General features: G+C 43.1%; 2 protein-coding genes across 11 annotated transcripts in view; one reads left to right on the top strand and one right to left on the bottom strand.

The window, feature by feature from the left end:
* Nucleotides 1-1,038: 1,038 nt before the first annotated feature.
* Nucleotides 1,039-6,689, top strand: PLD6 (phospholipase D family member 6). Its single transcript, XM_072119849.1, has 2 exons — nt 1,039-1,499; nt 5,344-6,689. Exons 1-2 carry the CDS (start codon nt 1,094-1,096, stop codon nt 5,592-5,594), a joined length of 657 nt encoding a protein of 218 aa, XP_071975950.1. The 5' UTR covers nt 1,039-1,093; the 3' UTR covers nt 5,595-6,689.
* Nucleotides 6,690-9,091: 2,402 nt separating this feature from the next.
* MPRIP (myosin phosphatase Rho interacting protein) overlaps nt 9,092-25,103 on the bottom strand; it is an 81,448-nt gene continuing 65,436 nt past the window's right edge. For 3 of the 10 annotated variants that reach the window (XM_072119822.1, XM_072119828.1, XM_072119829.1), the window contains 9 exons: nt 20,856-24,317; nt 18,965-19,112; nt 18,762-18,879; nt 18,517-18,676; nt 18,317-18,427; nt 17,717-17,803; nt 16,275-16,437; nt 16,104-16,189; nt 9,092-13,481 (listed from right to left, as the gene is read on the bottom strand). In XM_072119822.1, the coding sequence (XP_071975923.1) occupies nt 13,410-13,481; nt 16,104-16,189; nt 16,275-16,437; nt 17,717-17,803; nt 18,317-18,427; nt 18,517-18,676; nt 18,762-18,879; nt 18,965-19,112; nt 20,856-24,317 (4,407 nt within the window). In that variant the 3' untranslated portion in view covers nt 9,092-13,409. Of the gene's footprint in view, nt 13,482-14,603; nt 14,670-14,855; nt 14,894-16,103; nt 16,190-16,274; nt 16,438-17,716; nt 17,804-18,316; nt 18,428-18,516; nt 18,677-18,761; nt 18,880-18,964; nt 19,113-20,855; nt 24,318-25,103 lie in introns of those variants that run through there. The other 7 variants (XM_072119831.1, XM_072119832.1, XM_072119826.1 and 4 more) reach the window with 6 other exon arrangements.

The raw sequence follows: 25,103 nt of genomic DNA, 5'->3' as shown, positions 1-25,103 counted from the left end.
ATATATATATTTTTCAAAATGGCAAAAAAGTGCCATTTTCGCTATTTTCCGTTACTGGGTTAAATGCAGTGAAAAAACGTTATTATATTTTGATAGATCAGGCATTTTCAGACGCTGCGAATCCGAATGTGTTTATGATTTTTGCTGTTAATATCAATTCCAGGGAAAGGGGGGTGATTAGAATTTTTAGGTTTTAACCCTGATCGATCCTATCATATACCTCCATACTACACTATGACAGTATAGGAGGATCACACATTGTAATGAAAGGGTTAAAACGAGACAGCCCCGACAGACCCGAGGCTGTCATGGTGACGAATCGCCAGTCCCCGATGACGTCACAGGGGAGCGACAATCCTCTGCAAGATGGTGGTGCCCATGTGTCGCCATCTTTTTGAGGCTGCCGGCAAAACTGTGCTAGCACTGATCGTGGGTGTTACCGGTAAGTGTTTGCTGCAATATGCAGCAAAGACTTGCCGGCTATGGAGAGGGCTCTTACTAAAGATTAGATGAACTATAGATTGCATTAACAAATGCAATGTTAACGTGTTGTAAATGCATTGCATTAGAATAGGTTTCAAAAAACGAAATGTGAACGCAGCCTGAGGCGTGCGTTAACAAAGCCTTACAACATGTGTTTTGTTAACGCAATGTTGACAACGCTGTCATTAGGCAAATCTCCTCTTCAGCTGTGTTAAACGCAAAAATAATGCGTTATTCCGTGTGACCGCGGCCTGAAGGTGAAAAAAAAACAAAAAACAAAACACATTTCTCAGTTTGGTTTCGCACTTTGACCACAAATACAACGTCCCTCAGAAATTTATTTTTGCTTTTTAATGTATATGGTGCAAAATGTTTTTTTTTTTTTTTCAAATGTGCCAGAAACATAAACTTGGTCCACAAAAATTCCTTATTTTAAAAAATTAAGGCGAATATAGGAATTATGGTTTTTTTTAGTAACTTTTTATTAAGATTTTCTTGTGTGTGACATTCCTGTCAGGTCTCCCCTCAGCTCTGGCCGCCATGTTGCGCCCCTCCCCTGAGGCGTCAGTTGTTCCCGCCGTTTCCCCGGGCCCGCCCCCTCGCGCCGGCCATGGTCTCCCCCGCGGGCTGCTGGTGGCGGCGGCTGGCTGTGGCGGCGTTGGCCGTGTCTCTGGGGCTGGAGGCCGTGTACCGTTACCTGCGGAGGAGGCGGCGGGGGACGCCGCGGGAGGTGCTCTTCTTCCCGGCCCCGCTCTCGTGTAGTGAGCCGCTGCTGAGCCCCGGGACGCGCTGCTCCTGCCCGTTACCTCATGAGGCGGGCGGCGCCCTGTCACAGCTGCTCCGGCGGCTCCTCGGGGCCCGGCGCTCCCTGGACATCTGCGTGTTCACCTTCTCCAGCCCTCCGCTGGCCAGGGCCGTGCTGCTGCTCCATGGCCGCGGGGTCCGGGTGCGGGTCATCACCGACAGCGACTACATGGCGGCCGCCGGCTCCCAGATCGGGGCCCTGAGGAAGGCGGGTAAGATGGCGCCCGCCCGGCCGGTGCGGATATTGTGGTGTATTTATAATAACTGTGGGGATGTTTAGGGTTACATGACATTGGACATATGGTGACCTGAAGGCCGTGTTCACACACAGCGTTTTTGTTAGTTCTGTTCACACCTGGAGTTTAGAAGTAACACAAGAGCTGACGAGAGATTTGCCTCATTACATTGCTGTGAACATTTGCGTTTACTCATTGGCGCGTTAACGTTTCATTAGCAAAACACAAACGTTGACGCGATATCCGCGTTGCGTTTTGTAATAGCAAGTAGACAAATCTCTCCTCGGCTCGTGTGCGGCGTTTGCGCTATGAAACGCAATACGGAGTTGTCGGCTCATTCGTGAGGTGCGCGTGGATCCTTGTTTTTTTAACTGTTTTTAGGCATAATAAGGGTGATGCCACACATGGCGTTTTTTCCCGTTTTTAAGCAATCCGTTTTTGACAGGTTTTTACCAATTATCTTGATTAAAACTGGTCAAATACGCAAGCATTGTTGGACGGACTGCTTAAAAACGGACCAAAAACAGGTTCAAAACGCCACGTGTGGCATCACCCTAAATCTGGAAACGTGCCTAGTTTCTAGGGGGTAAAGGTTTCGGGCTTGATTTTATCTTTCTTTTATGTGACACATGGGCGACTGGCTGCTCCGGTCATATCGAGCACAATGGATATGCAAATTTGCTTTTCTGACTTGTGCCTCTCCCAGGCTGCCAGCAAACCACGCCCCATTATTCTGACTGACAGCTCTGTGTCTCTTTAAATCACTTCCCTGTCTCCTTGTACTCAGCTTCTAGGTAATATTGTGTAGAATTTTTTTTTTTTTTTTTTTTTTTTAACACTCCTCCTGGTGCCTTTAAAGGAAACCTACCACTTGAAGTGGCAGGTATAAGGGGGAACTAACTAAAGTTAGCAGCTCCTAGCGCTACCCCCATTTTTAGCAGTGTTAAACTGCTTTCTTTATCGTAACCTTCCGGTAGAGGGCTGCAGACACTGCAGCGCTATAGCCTCAGAACACCGGACGGAGCTTACAGCAGTCCGGCGTATTCATATGGGGGGGGGTCCAAGGCGCTGTTTCTTCCCCAGACCGCCCCGCCCACACCATAGGTCAGTGGTCACCATAGGCTTCATGCGGCAGTCATCGCCTCCTCCGACCGCCCCCTCATGAGTTTTATCAACAACTTTTCAGAAGGTAACTTCTGTAATTTTTTTTGTCAATAGAGCTATTTGAGGGCCCATTTTTTTGTGAAAAGGGTTTTTTTTTTCCCCAGTGGTAACATTTTGGTAACTTATTTTGATCGCTTTATAGAACATTTTTTTGTAATGTTATTTGATGAAAAAGTATGTTATGGGAAGTTTTTCATATATGTATTATTATTTTTTAATTCACGCCGTTCACTGTGGGTTTTTTTCTATCCCGGATGTTCATGTTGGGTCTGAGCTAGAATGTCACAGCCCAGCACCAGCACTTGTAGGCTACGATCTCCTGCAATATTCTTAAGTACGCTTAATGGCCGACATCTACCACCAAGATCGAGGTTCGTAAACCATGCACACTGACATGCTGATGCGTGCCCCTTCTGGCAGCATCTGCTCTGCTCTAAGCTTCTTATGCTCTTTTTTTTTTTAAAGAAAAATGCTTTTACAATTATCCAAATAAGCCTGAGGGGCTTCAGGCTCCATGGGTGTTAATGGAGCCCAGAGCCCCTCAAACACCCCTTAGGCTTATGTGCATAATTTTAAAAGCCTTGTTGTTTTAAAAAAAACCCAGAGTATATGAAGCTAAAAGAAGAGTGGCTGCTGCCAGAGGGGGCACACACCAGTATGTCAGTGTGCTCGGTTTACAATCCTTCATCCTGGTGGTAATGTCCTTTAAAGGAAATTTGAAACATATTTAGTTTAATCACTGAGCTGACTGGTTTTGCTGAAAAAACTATTATAAAATTATGAGGCGACTGTCACTCCTCTGGTTGCTCCAGCGCTCTCCTAATTATGCACTGCTTCAGCCTTGTCCTGCCCAGCATAAGAGAATAGGTCATTACTGTGTTGTTCCTGGCATGCAGAAGTAATCAATCGCTGCACCATCTCCCAGCTGCTGTGTATCAGTCATCCAGCTCAGGTTGATTAGTCCTGTCTGGACAGTTCAGGAAGCTCTGTGTAATTTGTTTATGTAGGCAGCTTGCATGTAACCCAGTTTTTCACTAGGTCCTGGATTTTATAATTGTTTTTTGAGCAAAACCACTTGGTTCAGGGATTAAACAAGATATGTGTCTGCATCAGTGTCGCTACAGCAGTCTCCAGGTATGCTTGCTTCACAATGCTTAAAACCAAATGGTAGATTTCCTTCGCAAATTAAGCCAGCCAAAATAAAGACTTAATTAAAAACTAAAAAAAAAAATGTGTTGCCTTTATTCCTAAATGGTTCCTTTCTATCGCTATGTTAGAAAATCTAGAAATTTATATGCAGATCACCTGATGTGAGTCCATCTTACTGAGTCCTGCATAGTAAAATTTACTTACATTTCCCAGACTGATATTCTGCTGTTTGGAGATGTTACATCATTAGGCACCAGTCACATGATGTGACCAGGATAACATCATCTAAGATCCTGTTACATCTGCAACATCTACCTCATGTATGCATCCAATACCATGAAATCACAGCAGCCTCTATGGAGGATGGGGAGAAGTAGAATCCATGCTTTGATTTCATGTGATCAAATGTATACATATTGTACAATTTGCTAAAGGACCCGTTATGATGTCACCCTGGTCACATGACATGCTGAGAGGAGTCATGGGATATAGTGAGAGTAGATGGGCGGGATCGGATTAATAGGGCTCTATAGGAACCTGTCACTATCTGTATATGTGAAATTGTGGTGTGTGTTTTCAGGCATAGGAAAGGCTAGCTATAGCGGTTCTTCAGTGCAATGATTGTAGAAAACTTTCTGTTCCTATAATAGTGACCCTCTTTCATTCCTCTAGTGCAGCGCTGCTTTAGCAATCCGTGTGACAACCACATAATTAGTCTGGAGCTTTATTATTGAGGTATATGGAGATTTTTCTATACATGCTCAATGCAGGAGGTGTAAATAAGATGTGACATTATCCATTGTCAATAGTGATGTAATGGTGGGACAGCCCCCCTCCCTGTACAATGACCTCTATATAGATAATTCTGACCCATCATTACAACCTTACGGATAGTGGATGTCACATCTTAACTCTTCCCCTGTCAGTAGAGATGTAATGATGGGTGAGTGTTGTATAGAGGTCATTGTAAGGGGGGGGAGAGAATAAATAAAGGATTATTTTATCTTATGATGTTGTATTCTATTGTAATCCTGTACTGCTGGATGGAAAAGCCTTAAAATACCGACAATGGCTTATAGGGACTTCAATTTAAGAACAAACCTTGTACGTAACACAGGGACAGCCTATAGTTAATAAATATCCAGCAATTTTTAACTCTGGTGACTAGGTTTAATAAAATACCGACAATGGCTTATATTAAACCTAGTCACCGGAGTAAAAATTGCTGGATATTTATTAACTATAGGCTGTCCCCGTGTTACGTACAAGGTTTGTTCTTAAGTTGAAGGTTTGTAATTAGGGGCCGGCTGTACTACTTATTAAGTACAGACAGATTTTTTATTTAATTCTCAGATGAATTTTAATATTTCAGCTTTTCAGCGTGGTGCTCAAATAATTGTATTTCTGTGACCGGTTACATTTAATTGACAAGTTGTGTGATACTTCACCACATGGTCCGGCTCCTCTAATAGATAATGTCTATTGATTTTTTTTTTTTTTTTTGCAGGTATTATGGTGCGTCACAATCAGACCTCTGGCTTCATGCATCACAAATTTGCATTGTTAGACAAGAGCATTGTCATCACCGGCTCTATGAACTGGACTATGCAGGCCATCCAGACGAACAAAGAAAACGTCCTGATCACAGACGATGGTGTGTGCGTCAGGGCCTACATGGAGGAGTTTGAGCGTCTCTGGGAAGAGTATGACCCTGCTGGCTATCATTTCTTTCCAGAGGATGACAAGGAAGGTGCCTAACGCTACATCGCTCTGATCACTGCCACTGGAAATAGTAGTGTTTTAGTTGAAGTTTTTTTTTTTTTTTTATGTATAGATTTTTTTTTTTCACCTGGAGCAGCACGGAACCATTTTGCACTGGAGAATTTGGATGTACATTTCTCAGTATTGCAGAACATATATATCAGGATGATGGAAGATGTTGTAATGTAATACTTCATGGTTGTATTCAGCACATCCTCCCATAAACAATCTTTAAAGTGCACGGATTGCTCTCCACAGAGCACTTTTGCAGCTAGGATATCATCTTGTTACCGAGGGTGCATGGTAATGTAGAAAGTACCAAGTATGTCTGTAATTAGATTAATACTCATTTCTGGCTGTCCTATAGACAACAAAAGGAGCAGCAGGGTGCATGTCCGACCTGCTGATGCTTTTTATTCTGTGGTCTGTGTGCAACGCACAGATTAGCATTTTGTCCCTATGCAGTGCTAAAGGGATAAAAATGTATTCGCTGACAGCCTCTTTGAAAAGTCATCTTACATATAAAATAGATGTCCTCTGAACTCCCTGACCATCGAATGTGTGCAAGGGTGGCCCACTATAGGGTGGTAAGAAGAGGAAGAAGGACCTGGGTTATCTGATTAGAACAAATCAATCAGGGATGTTGTAAAAGGGAACAGCACCAGGAGCTGTCCTACCAGGGACACTTTGTCCCTTTCCTCCGGAGTCCCCAAGTGTTCTGCACATCGCTCTAAATGGGCCAAGAAACTTCTATGGGCCTGCACCAGCTGGGTTACTGCAGCTTTCTTACATTTACTTTGAATGAAAGCTGAGCTGTAGTGACACCCTCTACATAATGAACAGAGGCAAAGTTGACACTTTCTTTTGGACTTCTGCCACAAAAATAACTAAAGACTAAGGCTGGTTTCACCTGCACAAGTTTGATTAGCAAAACGGAGTGACTGGACTGAATGCTGAGCAGCCAGTTATAAGCGCAGCATGTCATTTCAGTTATGGACAGTCCTTTAAGTGAGCATACACAGTGGCCCAGATTTATAAAAAACTGTCTTTGCCAGTTTTCTGGGGCACTTTGCATATAAAAACATGTGCAAACTGCTTGCACATGTATTTATGAAGTGTGTGCACCAGTGGTCTTTGTCCACCGCAAAACAAAACTCTGCACCTTTACAAAAATGAAGACTAATAGTGGAAATCAAAAAATACATTTGTCAACTGGGCCTTAGTCCCATTGCTGTCAGCGGATTGGCAGGATTTCTAGGTCTCTACCCCTCCCCCCACTAGTGCCGTGTCTGCATGGCTGTAATCTCAGGTCCTATCCTATTATAGCTGTTTTTGCATTGTTTATTAGAATTGTAGTCTAAGGGTCTTCTGGTTTTGCAAAGTTTTTTTGTTCTGCTACTTGCATACAATACATGTGTCTGGAAAATCATTACATGGCCAATATATAAGAAGCTAATGACATAATTTAAGACATTTTTGCATAGGAATAAAAAAAAAAAAAAAAGGTGCAAAACAAATGTAGTAGGAAATAAAATAACCTTTGTAGGAAAAGGGCCAAGGAATCCCTGACCGAACCCAGGGTCGGAGACAAGACTCCAAGCATCATAGTTATGTGATGTAATGTAAAATGTCCAGATAACTGCCTAATAACTCCAACTCAGGCTAAAACAAGCACACACTCACACCTACAGATTTCATTGAAAGGTTCCATTTAGAGTATTTTCACAAGGGTAGATTTTTATGTGGAGGGGGGGGGGGGAATCACTTCTCTTTAAGTAGACTATGCACTGTTTAGCTTGTTAATCATCTGTTTCATAAGCTGAAGTTTTTTCTTGGTTGTCCTTAAATGACATCTACCACCAGGATGAAACAATTTGCAAATGAGTCTACTGCTCGGTCGAGTATTAGCATACTCAGACCGGCTCGTTACTCGGACGAGTATCTCGCCGGCTCGAGGTCGAGCATTAAATTAAGTGAAGAACAGTATTTTTATTACATAATAAAATATTACAGATGTTTACTGATGTTTTGCTTGTAAGAACACGTTTAAATAACATTCTTCACATTTCTGATGTGCGCGCACATCTCCGACCTTATCGGAAGACATGCGCTAACATCTGCAAAGTGAAGAATAGAATTAAAACATTAAAGGGGTATTCCAGGAATCAGCATAATTCATATACAAGTGGGCACTCAAAATATAAGCTAATGTGTAATTAGTTGTTATTTAAAATTTTGCTCCCCTTAGCAGAAAATGCTGGTGACATAGACTGTGATGGAGAAATAAAATGCTACTGGCCCTTTAATCAGTCCGTTAATTTCCTCCGCGCGGTCTGTTGCAGGACAGAAGATGGCTGCTGGTCACATGTCCACATCACATGTCCTGTCCCTGCTTGGGCAGGTCATGTGATCACCACTATGTTTGGCTGTAGTCGGTTGGATGCAGTGCATCCAGTATGGCCAGTGTTGTGATGATGGCAGTTACACATCATTACTATGGTAACAGAGCAAGAAAACCTGTTACATCATCACTGGGAGCAGAGCATAAGAGGGAGGAGGAGTTACTGAGAACTAAAGGATCATGGAACTTGCAGTTTCCAGTGGCGGCCATCTTAGTGATAACTCCACCTACTTTAGAGAGGCCATAAATTTTGTAAATCATAAAATCAAATTATTTAAGCTCAGTTTTGTGACTAATGACATTGAGTATTATTGTATTCATTTATTTATATCATCATGGGTTTTTGTGTCAGACGTTCATATTCCCGGAATACCCCTTTAAACAGTGAACACAGGACCATTTAAGTGCAGGACACACTGAAAGAACACTATTCTTCACATTCCAGATGTTCCGAACATCTCCTAACTTAACGGGAGACACGCGCGCACACCTGCAAAGTGAAGAATAGTGTTATTTCAAGGTGTTCTCACAAGCAAAACATCAGTAAACATCTGGGATATTTTATTTTGCACTGTTCTTTTAATGTTCTCTGTAACTAAAAAAATGCTCGAGTCTCCCTTTGACTTTAATGGGGTTCGTTATTCGATACGAGCACCCGAGCATCGGGAAAAGCTCGTATCGAATAACGAGCACCCGAGCATTTTAGTGCTCGCTCATCTCTAATTACCACCTATGAGGCCTGGAGTCCCACAGGCTCTTATCCATACGGTCCTTTATCCTGGTAGATGCCCTTAAAAGTATCTGGCTTTTAATATTTGTACATTGATGCTTCTATGGTCAACATCATAGGGCAGCTATACTTTACACAAGTCACAGGCTAATTTATCAACAGTGTCACATTAAGGTTCTGTTCACATTGTGCCTTCCATTTAAAGTTCTACTGTTTGAATATATCCTTAGACTACTTCTGATTGTCCAATGGACCTGGATCCCCTCACCATTCTACTGAACCCCTTGTACTATTTTTTTTTTACTTTACATGTGTAATATGTTCCTCCAGGCACTGCACAAATAGAACACACATAAGACGGCATTTAAAGGGTGGTGCAAAAATAGTTTATTACGATATAGTTTATGTAAAGTTAAGTAATTATTTACAAAATAAAAATGATCAGCTACATCCACAGGAACCTAGCGAGTCGCACGCATCCGGCGGGAAGAAATAACGTGACCGAAGTGAGCTGTAGGAAACAGGCATATTGAGGAAACGAACTTAAGATATCACCACAAATAAGAAAAAAGGAGGAGGAAAAACAAATGAAAGCATTCATACTATATACTGTACTGAGAGACAAGAACATCAATGTAATTTTAAGCCCACTTGCTGCCTGAAGGAAAACCCTGCGACCCTGGTGAATAACCAGCACGGAGGGGTTTACCAAACGAGAAGCAAAGAGCATCATAAAAACGATAATAAAAAGTAAAAGCAATTTAGAGAATGACATATCGATATACATCCAGACAGAAGTACTAGGTCTCTCTGGTATCCCTGTCTTCACTGGAGTTGGGTTATTTGTTGCATATTTTGTTGGGCTGTCCAGTGAGCGCCCTCCCGTGGGGGTGCACATGGTGTGGCCAAGGCAGATGGTAGGAGTTGGGGTAGGGGCTGTTTATGATCAAAAATAAGTACAGCCAAACCAAGCTGCAGCAGCACTTCAGAAAAATACTAGAACCACAACTATAGTGATAATGGTGGACAGGCTGCCATCTAAGTGCTACAAACATTGATGACTGCTGGAGACTTCACCAAGTGCAATTCACTACCATCTGATCTTCAAAGACCCTTTTAAGGGGGCCTTTATTGTTACCAGTTCCAAAACACATTAGGATGTTAAGTTTTTTTGGGGGGAGAGGGTTATTGTATTAAAATTTGGAACAGAGAAAACTTAAAAGGAAAAGATGTATAACCTAACAAGTTGTGAACGAAGCAAACGATTAGGCATACCCCCATCGCAGCAGCGTGTAGTGTCAGCCACAGTCTTGTAGGTTATACAATCTTTTGGTTGGATGTTTTACGGCAGAACAGTGCATAAGATCGGAGGCGGCACCTACACCCTTTCGCTGTCAGCACCGATTACAATGTAGAAGCACTGGCAGGAAAGGAGCCGAAACAGTCAAAATCCAAAAGCTGGATTGTTACAGAAGAAAACCAAAAAGTGTGAGTGTTATTTACATATATTATCTCCTCTTAAAAATCGATGCTGCAGAACCCACAGGCAACAGAAGACTCGTGTCACTTCAGCAGCTGGCACCGGTTAGGCGCTTACTTGGAGGAATGTGGAATACTGGTCAGAGGTCGGCTGTACAATCCTCTACAACGTATATTTATATATATTTTACACGGGACAGAAAAATGCAGGACTCACATCCGGTGAGGTTCTCTAAAACATTATCAAAACTTACAAGGTCATTTAACTCCAAATGTTACACTCCATCCACAAGATCGAAAAAGAAGAAAGGAAGATGAAGACAAAAAAAAAAAAAAATTAAACATCTGAGGGTTTCAAGATTAAAAACACAAGCTGGACACAAACCTCACTATCTCTGGAATTAAGAAATATGTACAAAGTGTGTTCTGAATACTATACAGGTTTTCTTAAATTATCTGGCATTAAAAACAGACAAGTGATTTATAGGTGGGACCTGCACATGCACTAACTCTACCTTCGCTGGGGGTCCCAAAGAGCGCCATCTGCAGGAGAAGGTGGTGAATCGCAAAAGGAAAAAAAAAAACTAAATACATTACGACCATATACACACTAGCACATGACAGGATTGAACCCGCTGCCCCTCAATCTCTCCTTGTAAAGTAATGTGTGTGTATTATGTATACAGAGACAAGGAACTGACTGAACGCTCCTTGATGTAGTTTCTCCACAACTTTTCAGTTAATAAGTATGATAATACAAGATGCATAGAGACTGGATGGACGCATACCCCAGGCCCATTTCTACACTGAACATCCACTGCTTGGCAACCATATTCCGGCTGGATACATGTGATCTGTGGGAATCTCAAATACCAGGACAAGACTGAACATTGCACCATCTTAAATTGGATTAATCTCCTTACTGGGACTTGCAGCTATGATTTTATATTGGCAAGTAGTATATATGTTGTTTGAGCAGGGACTAATCTGAAAGATGCCCTCATTTCACATTCAGATGGACCTTTTTCAGTATTAAATGGATATTTCTCACCTTCCGCTGTCACTATTTCTGCAGTAATAGCAGCAAGACACAAGGTGGCGCTTGTGGCACAGCAAGTGTCAAATACTTATCTGAAAGGGGGCGCAAAAAGTGGAAAGAATATATATTTTGAAAGAACTGCCGTAGCTTCAAGTTATTAAGCCTCCATGATATCAAAAGTAAAGCAGTAAAATAAATACATGTTAAATAGTCTAAAGGATTACTTTTCCAGCTAATTCAGCATAATCTGTGGCTTTATGACTAAAACTTGTTATTCGCAGCGGTCAGCTCCTCTCCGCCTTCACAACCATCGGCTTACATATCATCACAGACTGCACATAACAATGACAAACCGGTCACCTTCCTTTACGCTTCTTCCATCGCTTTCCAGCTCCTCAAAACATCCGGCTGGGTTGAGATTTACAAAACTTCCCTTCAAAGGGAATTGCTGGTGGATCAAAAACCCAATAAATGCCAGAGGAAACCTTCCACCTTTGGAGGCTTTATAGATGAGGATACAATGTCACTGGATCTATCCTCCAAGCAAACCTCCAATATACATATTTTCCAATGCAAAAGAAAACAAACATTCTGAAAACAACCACAACAACGCAAAAAACCTAACACAAACCTTCTAATCCAAGTCACTTTATGACACCAGGAGCAGGTCAGTGACATCTTCACATAACATAATATTCCAAAGCAATAAATAACCTGCCAAGTCTTTCTAGGAGCTGCAGCCGGACATGAGATTAGTATCGTGTCACTGCAACCTTCACCCAATTCACCGGCTGCATCCGTCTGCATGAAAATAAGCCCTACTGACCGAGAATCAGCAATGGTGGATAGGCGGCATTTCACTAATATTACTCGGGCCCATGAAATGCATCAGAATATCACTGGTTCTTGGCAAGTGGATAGGCTATTTCTTCATGGCAGCCGCTACAACCCAAAAATGAGGACGAGGAAACCGTAACTAAACTCTATTCTCAATAGGGACTTAAATAATTTCATAACTTGTTATGCTGTGCTACGTCACATGAAGACTACAAGGAAAAGAAAGATAAATCACACGCAAGGATAATTGAGGCAAAAGAATAAAGAGATCCAGATCTCTGCTCTCAGTTTGGGTCCCTAGACTCTAGGCCCAGGCACATGGGTGGCTTTACCAGCTGTAGTGTGGATCCCCTGGCAGATCACAACATACTTACTCAAACTACTGCAAAGAACTAGACTCAAACAAGCAGGAAGCAGAGAATATCCATCGAGTACAGAAAGTTGTCATATTATTACACCAATGATCCTCAGACTGCCAAGTCTTTATTTTTTCTCAAATTTTAAATGGCCAAAATGTTTGTGACAAATTGTGGAGTGAGGTTATTGGCGCGGCCACTTGGCATCAATATACAGATGCCTCATCTAACTGGGACCAGATACCTCGTATTCCTAGTTCACTCATCCGGGACTGATCACACATCGGTCAGTGCCGCTAAAAACTTGGCTGCCTCTGCAGCGCTATGTCCTCTGCAAAAATAAAACAGCAAGCGGAGCAGGAACACCCCGAAACTAACGCACCAAGCATTTCATATCCATTAGGTCGGGAAAGAGCAGAGACTGCACAGCAACATGGAGCAGAGTCAGTGCCTCCTGTACACAGAGAACACACACAAATACATCTATAAATAACTACATACATTGTGTGGAGGGACTGAGGGGGTTTGTGCTGACTGTACCCAGGCAGGGAGCCCTGTCACATTTCCATGTCTGCGATTCATCCCTTCTCCTGCAGATGGCAGCTCCTGGGGGCCAACACGAGGTCTGAAGGTCCAATATCGTCACACCTGATAGCTTATTGATCGGCAGCAGTGCCTTAATACTGACAATTCTGAATGAGAGCAAAAGCTCTGACAAGATGGAGAAGGCGAGTTAATGTGCCCTAAATCCTGGAGCGAGAAGGGGGGGAGGGGGAGGGTTAGGGAAAGACACTGAGCTGGAGAGGTCCCACAGGAATTAACCATTTCAACACCTGAATGGTCTTGCACATTTCAAGAGCCACGTGACATGCAAAGTGCTGCACATCAGAGTCCCCTGAGGCCTGATGGATCCGGGGGCGATGCATCCCTGCTCCACATCCAAGAGACACGCAGCAGAAGTTTGGAGACGTTAGTGTTTCTTGTAGTCCTGGGATTCGAAGATTTTAAGGCGCTCCTGGACTGTTAGCCCCTCCTTCAGGCTCTGTATTTGGGAAGGGGGGGGGGGGAGAAGAGAGAAAATAAGACACATGTCAAAACGAGGACATGACTAGATTACTGAGGTGCCAGGGACAAGCACACACACATGACACGGGAGAGATTAGTTCTGCATGCTGAGGGATCACACACAATACATGGATGTGAGGGAAATGAGTGCAAATACCATACGTGAGGAGAGACTGTAACCATGGGCCACAATACAGGGTTAAGTGACACTTATAGATGTTAAAAGTTTTGTATTGCAAAAATGTTTGGGCTCTGACTCTGTTCTTGAGCTACGTCTTAGAACGGTGTTAAAATCCAGAGGTCCTTAGGGCCTGTCCTTGTCTACTATGTGTGAGGTAATCAGCCCATCTCAAGCTGTTGTGGTGAATACTGGCTGTATGGTCCTGTACACACAGGAGGGAGGCCTCCATTACCATCGCCACCGGCAGTGACCATAGTACACGCCCTGCCTCACAATGTCCTAATGGCCAATACTTTGTACAAGTTCGGGAAGAGTCTGGATTCTTTAAACAAAAGTATCATGTTATAGGAACCAACTTTTGTTGATGGAATATTGATGTAGGGAAAAAGGTGATTTCTCCCTGCTATGTGCCAAACTAAAGGATTTTTTTCCTTCCTCTGGGTAAACACTTGATAGAACTGCAAGAAAAATGTATATTGCTATATACCTAGCGCCACTGCATAATCCACTATACATTCTGCCATAGATTATATGTATTACACAGAACACAATGTGTAGGGCATAGAAGACTATGGGGATGTGAAGACATTGGATTCAAACACAACTAATCTAAGACGAAACACTTTGCGATGTTCACACGTGGTCTGCTGGAAGGGGTTAGGCTTAAGAACAATGTGTAGCATGCAAGGTCAGTTACGGGGTGAGAATAGACATCATTTTATAGGTGGTATCCAGCAAATCCACGGATACCTGCATAACCTAAGCTTGTGACATAAATAGAGCATTCTGGGAAACGTGGTTTTTTTTAAAACGCTGCTTTGTGTCGATTACAGCTTTGAGAAAGGAAGAGGCCGGCGGCTGCGGCGCTCAGGATGGAGAGAAAAGTTGTGCATGCAGAGTGTGGTGGCCGGGATTTACCTACATGTCAGGGAACCTGGTACGTGGAACTTTTCAGTTATCCCATGAGACCTGCTCAATTACGGACTGCCATGGACAAAGGGACACACAGACACAGACAGACAAAGAAAGCGCATGAATCCCATGTGACACAGTGCTCAAACCCCTTCCCCTCACCCCTGTACACGTCAGTCCTGGAAGGGGGGGGGGATGTGTGATGTCATGCAGGGGTCCTGCTAACCAGTGAGATGAAGGCCACTCACAGATACTTACTAACAGGTAGACAATTATGATCTATACGGTGTGACCAACTAGGGAGATAAAATCACAAGGATCAGGCAGGATAACGGGGGACAAATTGGGGGTTTGATAAACAATTTACAAAAACGGGTCATTTAGAAATGGACGAGCTGAATGTAAGGAGAATGCGTGTTCCCTCGTCTCTGGTAGGAAATATAATGTAATATCACTATAAGCCTGGAAGACGTAAGTGGTTATGGAAGTCTGTCTGATCTCTGGAATATAAGACCAAGGGAAAGGAGGAAAATCTATCCAGCGCCGTCACATTGGTGGTTCCCAGTGCTCTATTCCCGTAGCAGCCAATGCCGATACAGACTACTGGGGGAATTATCAGGCAATGGTGCTTTCCTTCTTAGGCTGTATTCACACAAATGAGCCGCTCACTCACTGGTGAGAATCACTATATGGGTTTTTTTTTACAGATCCATTCAGTTTCAGATGGTGAATTGGGGCCCCCAATCCATAAAACAATAGGGCACATTCTAGTTTCTCATGTCTATGAAAAGCAGGTTGTGTGAACAGGACCCAAGGCTGAGGACAATATTATTAGGGAAGATCAGGAGTACATTACAGGGAGAAACCCCCTTAGTTGTATTGTGGTAATAGCTGCTGGTCAATTGCAGGTTTTAACAACCTTTTAGTTGCATATCGTGCTTATAATGTCAGCAACCAAAATGTCGGAGAGAACAGCTGTATACTGGAACATCACCCCCTCTGACCCTTCTCCGGTGAGTTATAATCTGTTCTTATGTGGTGGCTGGGGACATTATAGTATTTTTCAGACTGAGGCGCTCCATCAATAAATGCCTGCTAAAACGTGTAGGTTCATATATAAGCGCACTGCATTATAAGGCGCACCTGATTATAAGGATGAATGACCAGCAGGTGGCAAACCTGTGCACAGTACAAGGCAGCTGTTGTCTGCAAGTACGGTTCATATATAAGCCGCACTGGACTATACGGTGCACCGGACTATAAGGCGCACCTTTGATTTCTGAGAAAATCAAAGGATTTTTTGTGCGCCTTATAGTCCGAAAAATATGGTACTAAAGCTGGTTGTTATCCTTTTGCTATTAAGTATTGAGGCAGCAGTGGTCACACCACGTTATCCCCAATATCAGTCTGTGAAGCTACAATCAGACAGACTTCCACATGGCTTGAAGTTGGGGTAACCAATTGCTTTGTGTCCCGGGTTTCCCTGCAGCGCCAGAACCAGCGTACCTTGGACCTGATGTTCCGCAGCTGTCTGTTGATGGTCGATCTGTCATTCTTTAGGAAATCTGGGTTACTCTTAGATTTCATGATGTCTGTGGAATAGGGAAACTGTTAGTTTATATTCTAGCAGAGACATAAGCTAGAGCAGCAATGTTCATTACAATCTCTCCTCCTCACCGTATCCAGACACCGTGGCGTTCTCAGGGGATTTGTCCCCCAACATCTCGGTGGCGGTTTTCAGCTGCTCCTTTAGCCGGCTGATGTCGCACTCTGCCTTGGCTTTCACGTTGCTCAGCTCAGAGTAGATGTCCTTGTATTTATCAGTGGCGTACTTCTTATCCTTGGGGGAGAAGAATATATACGAGAGCCCTTAATCACATCGCTTTACATCACATGACAAACTAACCCCTCGACTCCGCAGCCAGTTATCACCTGTGTGTCCAGGGCCTATATTTAGAATCTAACAAGTTTCATTATAAGATGTTAAAGCGTTCTAACGTCGAGATAGTTTTCCCCTAACACATTACACTTCATGTTAGTTGAAAAAGTGGGGTGACACGTTTTGCTTTTAGCTATGAAAAATAGTGGAAATATGGATAAAATTTTGAACCATTCAGCATTTTCAAAATGTTCTGCTTTCCAGACACATAAGCCAGACCACCCAAATAACACGAGGCCAATCATTTACCGAGCGTCTGCTTCATGTTGGCCTGATTCTTTACGTGTCCTCTAATTTCTATAGGATATTATGAAGCTTAAAACTTTTAAGTGCAATTTTACACATTTTCACGAAAATTGCCAAAACATAATTCTTTTAAAGAAACTGTTCAATTGACTTTGAGACCTAATTAACAGTAAAACTACAGAAATTACCCCATTATACAAAACTATACCTCTCTGTAATAGAACTTTTAGGAAGTTTGTAAACTCTTTACGTGTTGCAAAGAAGTTAAAGACGGAATGGAAATGAGAGTTAGAAATCATAAGTTACATGGGATAGAGAATGCAGTGGGATAGATGGAAAGCAGTTGATCAAAGGATCACTTGCTCAATCTACTGCACTGCAATATGTTTATATGGATAGCTGGCAGGTAGGTGTCATTACAGTGACAGTACAGTGATACACTACCGCTGCCTGCGCTGCCCTCTTCTTCCTCACCGACAGATAACGATCTGACAGGGAGAAAGAAGAACGTGCAGCTTCCTGAGAACACCCGGATTAGTTCATGATGGTGATCGCACGCGTCTTCTCTCTATGGGCACAAGGACCGGCACTGTAGAGCGTTAGTTTATGTGGGGTGAGTGTCAAGAGTTTAAGGAGAAAAGGAAGCATGGCATGCTGGTTACACATGTGTATGGAGGATTGTTCAAACGGTTTCCCATGACAAATATCGGCACATTCGCCAAGAGACAGACATATTTGGACTAAAAAAAAAAAAAAAAGACCATACCGGACTCTCCTCTTTCAGAACAGACACGTGCTTCGTTGGGTGTACAGTATATGTTGAGGAGAATCAAGAAAGTTTCATGTTTTCAGTCAACCTAATTCCGTTTTTTGGGAGCAGAGAGGTTGCATATGCTTGAAGACATAAATTATGGGCGGAGGACCACCCTCTTACCCTAAGAGCTGTCTGCAGCTCATCCTTTAAGGAGCTGATTTCTTGCTTCTGGTATTGTATTTCAGATTCCTTCACACGCAACAGGACCTGCAGAACACAACGGGCGTTTAGCTCAGGGGCCTTTGTGCTGATCTAACATACAGTCATGTTGGAAGAGAAACGTAGGCCTCATAATGACAGGCAGGTGGATATCTACGCTAAGCAAATCATACAATCAATTAATACTTATGGGAAGCTGAATCATGTCCTGAATGGAGAAGTGCTCAAGCATGTATCGCTGCTGCACCATTGAACAGAGTTGAATGAAACAGCAGTGCTAGATTATCACTTCATTCAGGGCCTTTGTTCTTGTAATCGTTGGCAGCTCCAATGGTCAGAAGACTCAACGTCTGGGATAACGTAGTGGATAAGTCGTAATCTTGGTTAACACTTAAGCAGGTAGGTAAATCATCATTGACTAGTGAGGGAGATCTGGCGATTCATGCTGGATTCTTACTCTATATGCACTTGTTTAGTATGGATTTGCTTTTATATAAAAAGTATGTGAGGTATATAGGCACCAGTACCATTTTAGCTCATCTTTAAGAAACATTTACTTACCTCTAACTCATAGACATCCTTCCCTTGGGTGAGAGGCGACACCTCCCCACCTTCTCCTGTTACCAAATTCCGAAGCCGTGTTATCTCACTGGCCAGACGATTATTCAACTCCTGTAGCATAATAAAAGAATTAGTTGTGGAAAACAACGCAATAGTTTGAAGTTAAAAAGAAAAAAAGGCAGCAATATTGTAGCATTCACCTGGTTGTGTGCATTGAGCTCTTGGTTCTCCCTCTGACACTGACGTAGAGCTTGGCGTTCTGCCTCCAGGGCCTGAGCGAGGTGGGCGTTCTCAAGACACTTCTGAGAATATTGCTCGGAGAGGACCTCCAACTCCCTCTGCACGGACTGCAACTCCTCTCTGTACAAGCACAAGCAGAATGGGAGTCAGCAACGCAACATCATCATCAAGATGCAAAAGCCTCATATAAAGAGAGGGAACCTACAGGTACTGCCTCCGCAATGACTCCACATCCGCGTTAATGCTACTGACTTGAGATCGGTGGGATTTCTCCAGTTCGCGCTCAAGCTCTTCACGGTGGGCATTTTTCATTGCTTCAATGGCTGCAAGTTTGGAAACATTAGCATAAAATTAATGCTAAATGACAAATACATCTTTAGGCCTTACGCGCGGTCAGGAGTTGAGTACCTGATATGGTGGCTGCAGTTTCCTCTGCCAAGAGACGGTCCTTTTCATCCCGCAACTTCTCTAGCTCTCGATGGTGCTGTCTTTGAAGGTCCTCAATCTTCTTTTGATGGGTTTCCTCCATGGCAGCAAAACCTCGCTCACATGTCGCCTGTAGGTGGAAAAAACTTGTCTTTTAAATAAACTCTATATTGTGGGTCATTAAGGAGAAAGGGAACAGAGCGGAAATAAAAATAATAAGTGGTAGTGGAGTCTAAAAGGTGGTGAAACCAGGAGATCGCCAACAAGCCAAGGAATAACAATGGCCGCAGACAGTACAGGAAAGTCTGCTGCTTTATGAACGCCATCAACCTGAACGGCAGTGGAAAGTGAAAGTACGGACTTAAGGCAACAAATGGTCCAAAAAAAAAATCCAACTTGCCTTCTAAGGTGTCAGCTTTTGGGAAAGAACATTAACACAGACAAGTTTACCTTGTCCAGTACTTCTTCCCCCATAATTCATTACAGCAGACTTTCATCTATAATCTATGGCTGCGGCCTAACTCGTTATTGACCGACTAAGAAGAAACCAAGAAGGTTCAGGGATTAAAGTCACAAGTTAATCTTTCTTTCTAGAGAATTTCTGACGAGGAGAAGCAGATTTCATCAAAGTCATAGATTTCTCTAGCTAATTAGGGGGAAGGAAAGAAGTCTACGAAAGAACAAAAGGAGGTGATGTGATAGACCGGACCCGGGAAATGATGCCGTAATGAGCAGGGTGTGAGTTGTCCCGTTATCTCAGACTTTTGCGGTTCCTTGTATTCACAAAACTTTACAGCCATTGATGTCGCATTAACTTGATGGTCCAGCCAGATAAAGGATAAAACGGGGCTAATCAGCCTGAACACCAAGCTAATTATCCAACATGACCATCTTTATGGAGCTGGGAACACGAACAGGCAACATTCTTTCAAGGAGAGCATGAAGGAGGCAATAATTAAAATATGGCCGTAGTAATGAATCGTTAGTCTTTACTGGAATGGCTAAGGTCTCTTTAGCCTTTATATGACTAATGAAACTGTAAGAAGTCCTAATTATCTCTAAAAAGACCAACACCAACTTTTAAGATCCAATACTTAATCCTGAAAGCTTACCTATACCCTCGAGGGGAGATTTACCATCTGCTAATCTTAGTAAGATGATTCAATTTACAGCCGCAGAGCCGAGTACGGCTGAGAACGCGGAGATTGTATTGGCTGATTTCATCTGTGCAGAGACCCTATGGAAATGGAGTAATATACTGGTATCCCAATAACAGTGACTGTGAGCACTTAATGTGCAGCTATTATCGGCATGGAGTATCTAAATAATACGGCTTGCTACATATTCACCTCATGCCACTACTTTTAGATAATGGTATGGGCAGGGTGCCGGCCTCTGGGGCAGGTGCTAATTTTATTACATAGCTGTGCAATGTGATAACAGTCTATGCATTAGTGCAGCTTCTAGACTTCACCGAGGAAGCAGGAATAACCATGTTGCAGTTATCAGACCCCATCAAGCGTTTTGCACTATTTTGCTATTCAATTAACATTATGCGGGTTACATTCCCAAAACAGGAGCAGTATGGTTTATTTTATACAAAGAACCTGTGCTCGATTTAACAGACCGGCCATAGTGCTGAGGACGTGATGCAAGGAGTCCCTTCTCCACAATCAACTGTAATCCCAATTACATATTTTTCTCTGTAGTCGGTGGCCCTATATAAATTTGACCCCCCTCACAAAAAAAAAAAGAACTAAGAAAGGGTCACTGAAGTTTGGTCTAGGGTATCACAAGTCACCCCTATTACAAGAATGGTTAGAAACCGCTAAAACAAGATGACAGATAATAAGACAATGTAATCTGACAGGACCTTCAGGTTCTCAAAGTCTGCCTGGTATTTCTCCTTCATGGAGGACATGTTGCCTTCAGGATGCCTCTGTTCCAACTCCTCTCTCATTCTGTCCATCTGGGCTTCCAGTTCTACAATTCGAGCTTTCAGAACATTCATGGAGTCTACGTCAGCAGCATTCGTCTCTAGATCAGAAGCGAGACTGCATGTGGTCGAGTCCCCCGGTGACGGTGTATTGGTGTGATCCCGGTGATAGCTGTCCAGTGTGTCCTGAAGCTGTTGGATACTCTGTGTATAGCGATCTTCCAAAGTCTTCATTTCATTTCTATGAATGTTGTGAAGCTCCTGGATCTGCTCATGGAACTGGACCTCCAGTAGTTTGATTTTCTCCCGGTGAAACCTTTCTGCTTCTTCTCTTTCTCGTTCTGAAGCTTGTAGTTTTGTATCCATCTCTAGATTTTGTGATTTCAGAGTGTTCTCCCTTTCGGTCCAGCGTTCCACCAAGTCGTGAATCTCGCTCTTGTACTCACTTTCAAGCTGGGAAATGGTCTCCTTGAATTTGGTTTCAGCTTCTCGGAGCAGTTGTGCGGCATCTTCTGTCTTTGTGGTGATGGCAGCATTTGCATTCATCTCCCTTTCCTTGGCTCCTGAGAGTTCATTCTGCTGCAATATCTCCTGGTAATGTTGATGCACCTTGGATACAGCTTCAGAGTGTGCGGTGCACAAAGCATTCATACTACGCCTCAGCTCTCTCTGATATTCAACGCGGGCTTTGCAAGTAGCATAGCAGAGCTGGGCCTGCACAACAGAACTCTGTATAAGTAATGACGGAGAAGTGCTGGACTGAACACAGCTCGAAATCTGTTCGTTTGTACGCAACAGAGTCTGAACATCTGCCTGACAACAGTCACGCGATAAGGACATTAGGGCAGAGGAAATTCTATTTAGTTCATCGGCATTGTCCTTTAAATGTAATGAAAGCTCTTCTAAATATGCTATGCTGGGGTTCTCCTGGTCAGTATCAATGAGATGCTGGTGTCCTAAACTCTTAGCTCCATGTGGATTTGTTTCGACATCCTCCACAGCTGATCCTTCTTCCGGAGCTTTAAGTTTGGCTTCCAGAGCCTTTGACTTGTGAATGGCCAGAATAAGCTCTGCTTTGAGCATGACATTGTCTGCCAAAGTTTGGAGAAGATCAGAACTTGAGTTTGGGCTTAATTCAGACTCATTAAACACCCCCTCCCGTTCTCTATCTAGAATAGATTTTCCAAGCTGATCAACCCTGTCCCAGAAATCTCTCTCTAGCTTGATCTTCCTTGCAAACATCTCCACCAAATAATCTGTAGAGCAATCTGCCTCCTGCTCACCTTCTTGCCCCTGAGGACTAGTTTCGGTAGTCTTGTGTAGGGACTCGGCCATTCTATATAGAAGCCGAGCCTGGAAGTTCATTTTTTCTGAAAGGCTATGGATAGGATCCTGAGGAAGCTGCAATGTAGATTCAGCTGGGCAACCCTTATCCAGACCTTGGAGATCGGAGGAGTCATTGAGAGCTTTTTGTAATGAATTAATAATGCCTGAGAGAGCACGCTTAATGCTGGGTAATGGGTAAGTAGTTGGTTGCGATTCATCTACATCGTGTAATTCTTTCTGAAGATTGCTACATACTTCTAAACAGTATCCCATTTCTCTTTTGGTCACCTCTGGGTGGCAGATTACCATTTCCCTTTGCATCTCTTCCATCCGGTTTGCCATTGAAGTGACCTGACATACACTAGCTTGGAGCTGCACCCTAAGACTAGCCTCTGCACTTTCCCACTGATTGTGAAGATCCAAAAGGGTCTCCTGATGACTGGTCTCCTCATTTTCCAGCTTCAGGGTCAGAGCTTTGAGATGTTCTTCTGTCAGGTATAGCTTACTTTCAAGAGACCTAATAATGGACAAATAGCTATCGACATCATTGGCTTCAGAAGAATGATCAGTAATTTCAGGCGAGATGGTTCCTTCAGATTGCTCCTGGTTTGTATCAGATGGAGAACTAGCTGTCCATGCTTTTTCAGAGCCCTCAGGATGAGCATATCTCTGGCACTGAATGCTGGAAAACCTTATCCTTTGTCTTTTTGCTCCTGCGTCTTGTTCTTTATCTGCAGATTGGGAGGAAAGGTTTATTTCAGCAGTAGCTACCGGTGCATTATGGTCAACATCCATGAAACCACCTTCGCTAAATACAACCCCACCTTCTGCCTGTGAACACTGTTCCATCTCTGAAATTCTACGTTTTGCACTCTCTAATTCGAGGTAAAGAGACTCGATTTCTTTTGCTTGTGATTCTGAACACGATCCAGCCACGCTTTTCAAGGCCTCTTCCTTGGCTTTCAGTTTAGTCTCTGTATCCTCCAGACTGCTGCCCAGAGCTGCCATCTTAATAAGGGCTTCATTAAGATCCTGATCTTTCTTTCCCATGAGCCTCCTGTGAGCCTCATAGACATTTTTCATTTCTTCCTCTTTGGCTCGGAGAGACTCTTGTACCTTAAGAATATCCTCGGTTGACTTCTCCAATGAGCTCCTCAACTGATTATACTCCATTTCTTGAAGCTTAATTCTGTTTTGTAAAGTGGAAATATCAGAGTCTGAGCCCGCGATCTGCTGGACCATTTCTTGACACATTGTTTTTAGCTGGTCTCGTTCTAGCTCCAGCTCTTGGATGCATTCCTTCAGTCTCTGGATAGCAGAGTCCCTCCCGACCAGCTGCTCTTCCAAGTGGTGAACCAACACGCTGGTTTGGGCACTATCATTCAGCTTCTCTTTGTGTAACACCTCCATCACTTGGTCTTTCTGTTGCAGCTTATCTTCGAAGTCTACAAGACGGGCTTCAGTTTCTTTCAAGTTAAGGATCAATAGTTGCTTCTCCTTCTCGTAGCTGTCTAGCAGCGCCTCGTAATTTAGCTGAAGTCTTTCTTCGGTTAGTCTTTGGGCTTGTTCGCTTGCATCCAGCTGAGCCTGAAGGCTTACGAGCTTGTCTTGCAACCGTTGCGCTTCCTTTTGATAGTCTTTCTGCAGAGCTTGTTGCATTTCAAGCTCACGAATTTCCTGACTTTTCTCCAAAAGCAAAGACTCTACTTCCTTGAGCTTCTGCTGGCTCACCGTAAGCTGGGAACCTAATGCCATTTCGCTATTTTTCCATTCTTCCAGCAGTTCATGGTTTTTTTCCTTTTCTAACTTTAGGTCTCCTTTAAGTTTGGTCAGAGCTTGCTCCTTAAGGGAAAGCTCCGCAGATGCGCTGCTAAGACGGGCTTGAAGATTTAGAATCTCAGCCTCGTGGTGTCGGATGATGTCCTTAGCTTCTCCATAACTGTGTTTGATGCTCTGTAGTTGATGGTTGAGCATTTCCTGACGCTTATGCTGCGCCTCTAGCTCGTTCCGAAGGTCCTCATTGACTTTATGGAGTCTCTGCCAGGCGTCCGAAGACGGCTCTGCCAATTCAGTCTTAAAGAAATTGATTAAACAGGGATATTAGTAACACTCTCATTTGACAAGGCTGAGTGTCACACCTCTGGTCAGAATAGACCATAATAAAACTCCTCGCTTCTTTTTGCAGCTAGGAGTTTGCAGTTTGAGGCTTTATTTTACGTTCAGGCTGGGTTCAGATGGGTTGGAGGTTTTGCCGATGAACATAAAAACAAACAAAAGTATGCATAAAAGGCAGCTAAAAGAAGATGGAGGGGAAAAGACTGCATCTAGTTGGGGGTGGGGGGGACAGGTAGAGGCTATGAGAGGAGAGCCAACAACAGCTTTTAGATCAATATTGTTTTTACAATAAAAAACAATTGTCTTTCTTAGCAAATCACAGGAATGAAGAATGAATATCCACCTATAGCATGCAAAGTGTGGGGGTGGGGTGGGGGGTCAACCAAAAAAAAAAAAAATCAGATACAGTAAATTTGATTTTATTGCAAGCAATTTTATTACTCTTAATAGTGCTACCTTAAAACACATAATAAAGAAGCAAATTATAATAAGTAGTAGGAAGCTTTAAAAAAAAAAAAAAAAAAAAAGGGCCAGATTTTAGAACAAATAATAGAAGGTTATACAGACATGCGGACGCACATAGATACAGCACAGGGACAAAAATCATAACGAGAAGACGGAGAATTTAGCCTCAACTGCTGAACCTTCATAACGCTGGTAGGAAAAGCCCACAGATGTGACACTCAGTGAAATATTAGATGTACACCATGCTAATAAAATGACTCCATGCAGTGCAAGCAACCA

This window comes from Engystomops pustulosus, chromosome 8, assembly GCF_040894005.1.
Source record: "Engystomops pustulosus chromosome 8, aEngPut4.maternal, whole genome shotgun sequence".
Taxonomy (NCBI): Eukaryota; Metazoa; Chordata; class Amphibia; order Anura; family Leptodactylidae; genus Engystomops; species Engystomops pustulosus.
Note: the sequence above shows the minus strand (reverse complement) of the source record. Positions and strands in the feature narration are given on the sequence as shown.

Bases quoted from the DNA above. Each gene is read 5' to 3' on its own strand.
- PLD6 (XM_072119849.1), top strand. From the start codon at position 1,094: ATGGTCTCCCCCGCGGGCTGCTGGTGGCGGCGGCTGGCTGTGGCGGCG. The intron at 1,500-5,343 runs GTAAGATGGCGC...TTTTTTTTGCAG, and splicing joins CGGGGCCCTGAGGAAGGCGG to GTATTATGGTGCGTCACAAT.